This window comes from Temnothorax americanus, unplaced genomic scaffold (genome assembly GCF_048541705.1).
Source record: "Temnothorax americanus isolate GAGA-0224 unplaced genomic scaffold, ASM4854170v1 Scaffold20, whole genome shotgun sequence".
In the NCBI taxonomy this organism is placed as follows: domain Eukaryota; kingdom Metazoa; phylum Arthropoda; class Insecta; order Hymenoptera; family Formicidae; genus Temnothorax; species Temnothorax americanus.
Window position 1 is genome coordinate 846770 of NW_027509339.1, and position 6011 is coordinate 852780.

The following is a 6011-nucleotide window of genomic DNA, read 5'->3' on the forward strand; positions in this document are numbered from 1 at the left end:
AGTCTTCCTCTGCGAAAAAATTTATTTAAAAAAAATAGTAAAGATGGTATTTAAAAATATATTGAAATAATGAAAAAATTTGTTTTATCATCTTTACCAGTAAAGCCATTATGTCCCGAAAGAAAATCGTTATTTTTCTTCGACTCGGTATACGAGGCACGTTCGTTTGCTTTAATGAACAAATGTTTGAATGACGAACAGCGGAACACAAAAAATAGTTTAAATTTCCTGGTGCACTGTGTCGTAACGTATTAGTATGTAAAGTACGTTTCGTCAAGTAAATTATTGTTAATACGATTATACGATTATATGATATTAGCACGTATTAAGTACATACTCTCTTTCGTATATTTAGACAGATCTTTTATTTAAGCTTCGTTGTACAATACCTATAAGAAAATTATCACAAATGGCATCGTATCGTCGAGTCGTTGCAACGATGCAAAATGCGTATCGTACAAAACCGTACAAAAGATCGTGGGAAATTTGTAAAAATGTGAACACTCTCGCCGGAATTTCAATTCGTTATACGTATATAATACTATAAATTCATATACTCATACTTACCAATTATCAATTACTGTCCCGTTAAAAAATGCGAGACGCTTATTTTGAAAATATAGTATATACTCCAATATTATATTTTTCCTACGGATAAAGAAACAGATTCATTCTCCGATTTGAGATATTTTCGAAACCGGACGCGAGCCACTATCAAAGTGGTCCCGCGTCGCGATCAGGGTTTATCTCCGACAGATTGCACGTGTAGGGCCTGTGTAAACGGAAAAATCGACGATTAACGATGGATTTCTTCTTTCAAGTTTCACTCTTTCCATTATATTATTAGTATAATAATATTAATAATATCGTGGAAACCTCGAATATCAAGGAAAATGACAACATCTCTTTCGTCAAGTGTATCCAACGTAGCGATATCGCGAGATATAATATCTTGCCCAAGGGCCAAGTATTTCAAAGATAAGCGCCGATCGCCCAGCACCGCTCGAGTATTGTCCAAAGGTATATCGGATAAATATTGCATAACAACATATTCGCCGCATCGCACCTCGTACAAACAGTAACAACATAGCGCACTTGTCAACAAAAAAACTCAAATGCACTATAGAAAAAGTTCAGTCTATATGGAATCGCTTGGAAATTAACACGTTTATACTCTCTAATTTGCGCGCGAATTACGCTACGCGAATCTCAAGAGTCTAGACTCTTCGACTTAACACATTGTGGACGAGCCGCGTAAATTCGTATAGTTGCCCGCGAACATATACGATCGGATAACGTTAATTGGTATAATTTGTACACGTCGCTATTTTTTTTTTTTTACGTATCGCGAAATTACAGTACATGGTCTCATAAGGATGTAACGAAGCAGGATGCTTACATACATCACGATGGCCCCTTATATTTTAATTTCTTTAAGTAAGTATTCCAGTCCATAATGTGTTAAGAGTACGCACGTAAGTATGTATATATATATAAGTATTTATGTAGTTAAGTATTTTTAGGGTCTAAAATCTCTCTTAAGAGAATTCCGAGACGGGAAGAACGCAGATAATATTACGTTTACGGCCGAAAGTGACTTCGCGAAATACGTATACGAATGCTTACACCCTATTCGTTATTGCTTCAATATATCTGCATGTCAATTAACCATATCCTCAATTAACGAAAACGAGCATCTAAAAAGTTTTATAAAAAGGATACAAAGACAAAAACTCGCTCGCGCGAGTACGTGATTTCGTTCACGATCGAGCGAGAAAGTTTTAGAAGTTACGGGCAGCCAGGTGTAGCTCCGGCTGGATGACGAACACCTTCGAGACGTGGCCGCAGTTGGACTTGTCCTCCATCGCCAGGTAATTCCTCATCGGCACGAGCAGCTCGTCGTACGGGTCCGTGTTCAGCTGGTACTCCTGCATGGCCCGATAGACCGCCTTGAAGGGCGGCTGCTTCTGCGAGTGGAACGTGCCGCGGGAGCCGTGCAGCACCAGAGCGCCTTCCCTCTCCGCTTCCGCGCACACCGACATGTACATGCAGTGGTCCGGCCGATAGTTGTACCGGCACGAGTAAACGTACAGCTTCTCCGGATGATAATGGAATATTATGTTGATGATATCTTGGTCGCCCCAGGTTATCTTCAGTCTGTACTCCTTGTGAATGGGAATCACGTATTCCGTCCACCGGAACTCCCTCATTCTCGTCAGATTCATCAGCATCACCCCCGAATTGACGCCGAGCTTGCCGTAATACGGATGCTTGGCGAATCGATTGTACCAGCCGGTGTTGGGATCCTCGTGCTCCGGACTAAGGGCCGCCAGCTGGCTGGCGTTCATCTTCCTGAACTCGTCCCAGACCTTCTCCGGCGGCGCCAAGAACAGGGTGTCCGTGTCCACGTAGAGCACCGCGTCCGTGTCGTTTAGCACGGTCTGAAATGTTAAATCCCGATACGTAAGTCTGACCGCGCGTAAATCTAACGCTCGCGGCGGACAACTCTCGTTGCCAGCTCACCGGTAGGAACAGTCGTTGCGCCGCGCAGGGCTTGAACAGCTTCTTCCACATCGCCACGTCGCTGCCGTCCGGGAAGGTGATGGGCCGCACCAGGAAGTCGAAGGTCTTATTGGATACGAGCCGCCACTCCGACAGCTTCTCGCTGAAGGCCGGTATCAGATTCTGCTCCGCCAGTATGACGAACTGCAGGGGCCTGCTGGCGAAGACCAGCGCCGATTTCAGCATGGTCAGGGCCTCGTGCAGCCTGTCCCCGCACACCACCACGCATATCGTCACCTCGCCCGCGGACGCGGACGCGCCACCCGGGGACGACTTCCTCGTGAGCGCCAGGCGCTCCCTGCTCGCGGCCGGCTGATCGTATACCTTGTTGGAGAAGTTGGCGGTCACGTTGAGCAGGATTATCAGCGCGGCGAGGATAAGGCACAGCAGGAACAACTTGTATACGGATTTCATCGCGTCGCCTCGACGTCGCGTTCTATGCTTCAAACCGTGCAAAATCGCGACATGGATTAGCTGCGCGACGTCGGCAGTGACCTGACCGCATCTTGGACCCCTCCTGGAAGCCGACGATAAAATCCGCGGAACGTTGCGGAACACAACAGCGGATCCCCAGTGTCGCGTTAGTTGACGTCGCGTCTCGCGTCGTCGCGTCGTCCTCAAGTAATGGCGAGCGCCATATTTACGGTATAACCTCCCGCTTCCCGGTCAAGTGTCATAAACACGGAGCAGTTGATGCGCGCCACTGTGCCCCCACCGATCTGCGCAAAGAATTCATTGCACGTCGAAATTACGTATACGGTTATAATACGGAATGCAATTTAAATAATGTACATTTTATGCGGAAAAAACGTGTTTCGATGGTTGAGAAAGCGTTCGTAAATATTAAAGTGTTTGATTTTGCAATTCGAGCGTTTTACGTTTACGTCTAAAGTTATAAGGAGTTCTCGAAGTAGCAGTTATTCTTATAGAAATTTTGTAAGAGAGAGAGTGCCACTTCTTACCCAATTATATTTCCCTGATACTTTGCCGATTTTTGAGAATTTACGTGTTTATAATAAATATTTCTCGACATCGGGGTAACCAGTGGTGCTGAGTGATGCCGATAATTTCTATAATTGGTAAAGTAGGCAGCAATATTACCGACGTCAACAGACTGCACAAATTTAAATTCTCGGAAATTGCCAAGTACCAAGAGAATTATAATTAGAAAAGAGATGACACTAACTAAAATTCTAAAAACTGTGACTTTCACTTACTCGCTCATGAAACTTTTATTACATAATAATATAATAATAGTTTAATGGTTGAATTTTGTACACACCATTTTCCAGATCCATCATATTTTTAATACTAGTAAATTAACAATTACGTTATTATTAATAAAAAAGAAATAATATAATTGATTTAATGTTGTAGTTGATACACCGACGCATTCTATTATTGAGATATTATTTGAGAAATGGACACACAATATCCATTGCATTTTTTATACATAACGATAACAGATAGTGTTACACGCTATGAATCCGACTGTATTTCAAAGACACTAATTGCTTTTCGATGCTACTAATAATCTTCCAGTCCACATCTTGATAAAATAAAGTATCGAAATCGGGATGGCCCATCATCGCTTTTAACGTCTTTTTTGCATCATTCCTGCAATTAACATATACATTCATCGCGCGTCTATTCTATTATTTTGAAATGACGCACATCTAAGCATCTTTGTCAAAGACTAATCCTTTGTTAAGAAATTATTAATAAATGATTTTTAAAGAATCACAAAAAATGTACGTAAGACGTACGCTGTTATTATAGCGATATATTCTCGATGGATGCGTATCAAGAGAGTACCTACCTTGTTTCATTATTACCGTCGAGAAGAAATTTAGCACACATTGTGAATATCTTACGCCGGGTATCCTTGAGATTTGGATTCGACAATAAACACTCCACTCCAATAATATTAATTATATTATAGAGCAGTCGACTCACAGTCGCTCTTATCAACGGGTTCTTGTGACTGTAGATAACAAAGACGGCGTTCAAAATTCCATACAAATAATCTACTGATTCGTAACGACCAAAAAATCATTAATTGTAATAGATATTATATAACGATGTAATCGTTGCTTTAATCAAAGACGTCGAAGTCCATTCGATCACACCTAGCACCGTGCTCGCTGGTCAATATCCGAATACAAGTTGCGGGAGGCAGGTGCGACACCATGGAGTCCAAGGCGCGTTGAGCGTCATTCCGGATTCCCTTGTTCGTGTGCGTGCTCTTCAGAAGCAACGCGGACGCAAGTTCGTCGAATTCCGGTCTTTGCGTACACTGGACCGTTTTGTACAACTCCATCGCTACCTGGCAGACAGTTCTAACGACGTGCGGCCTTGTATTTCGCAGCAAACTGCAATATAACGTTTCATTGCAGCGAGCACGTATGACAAAGAGAGACGCGGTGGAGATGCTCGAACGACCTGCACAAGGTTCGGTATATACGAGGCATATTGGAGTCCAGCAATTCGGGTTGAATCCTCGAGATGTGCGTTAGCTTTATCAGAGCCGATACGCTGCTCTGCCATTGCTCCTGCTTCAGGCTCTGCATGGCGTGTTTCAATGTCTCTTGCGGACTCGCAAAGTCCTCTGAGGTTTCTGTACAATCGCCCTCCAGTATAGGCACATAGTTCTCGTAATTGGCCGTAGGATTAACGTCCTTCGGATATCTGCTACATGAAAGTGTCGTACAACATTTATTATTATTTTTATATATTTAGATGTATTTCATTTGTGATTTGCTGATTCAAATAACATTCCTCCTCGTACTGAAATTTTAGTAAAATGAGTCATTAGAAGTTAAACATGCCCGATGTACCTGTCAGATAACGTGGAAAAACGCAAATCCCCCGAAGCCCCGGAATACGTTGCTTCGACAAATTGTGTTTTTGCAATTTGCGATGAATTTGCATTCTCATGCTGAATAGATAAGGAAGCCGTTTCCGTCATCGCGCGTGTGGCAGACTTACCTTTTTTTTTAAAGACAGTTTTTATCACGAAATAAATATCGACACTCCTTAAAAGATTTCGTAATCAGCTGATATGTTCCTACCTGCACCTTTGCACATGGGACACGTGACATATTTCTTGCATTCCGTATGCGCCATTGTATTACAAATATATTTACTGGAGCGTGACGCGATTACGCAGGAATTATATTTCAAAAAAATCTTTGCCTCTAAACGTCCATTTTAAACACGCAAACATCGCCCGCATAACTTTCCATAAAAGTATTGCATTCAGATAAGTTCAAGTCGATATTGATATGCGTGAATAAATTTGCATTAACGTTCGATATTCGCGCACAATTTTGATAAAAACTTCAATAAGAATCGATAGAAGTTATGATAACGGCAACAACGTTATGAAAGACTGCGATTGAATATATATGCGACACAGTTGGACACTAAATTAAGAAAAACACCTTCGC

General features: G+C 42.2%; 2 protein-coding genes across 2 annotated transcripts; both read right to left on the reverse strand.

The window, feature by feature from the left end:
• Positions 1 to 346: 346 nt before the first annotated feature.
• Shams (glucoside xylosyltransferase 1 shams) lies at positions 347 to 3114 on the reverse strand. Its single transcript, XM_077406317.1, has 2 exons — positions 2524 to 3114; positions 347 to 2441 (listed from the first exon to the last, which is right to left on the reverse strand). Exons 1-2 carry the CDS (start codon positions 2974 to 2976, stop codon positions 1782 to 1784), a joined length of 1113 nt encoding a protein of 370 aa, XP_077262443.1. The 5' UTR covers positions 2977 to 3114; the 3' UTR covers positions 347 to 1781.
• A 282-nt stretch (positions 3115 to 3396) lies between these two features.
• On the reverse strand, positions 3397 to 5860 carry LOC143897545 (TOG array regulator of axonemal microtubules protein 2-like). Its single transcript, XM_077406323.1, has 6 exons — positions 5634 to 5860; positions 5400 to 5550; positions 5005 to 5253; positions 4692 to 4934; positions 4382 to 4546; positions 3397 to 4179 (listed from the first exon to the last, which is right to left on the reverse strand). Exons 1-6 carry the CDS (start codon positions 5686 to 5688, stop codon positions 4035 to 4037), a joined length of 1008 nt encoding a protein of 335 aa, XP_077262449.1. The 5' UTR covers positions 5689 to 5860; the 3' UTR covers positions 3397 to 4034.
• Positions 5861 to 6011: the final 151 nt, after the last annotated feature.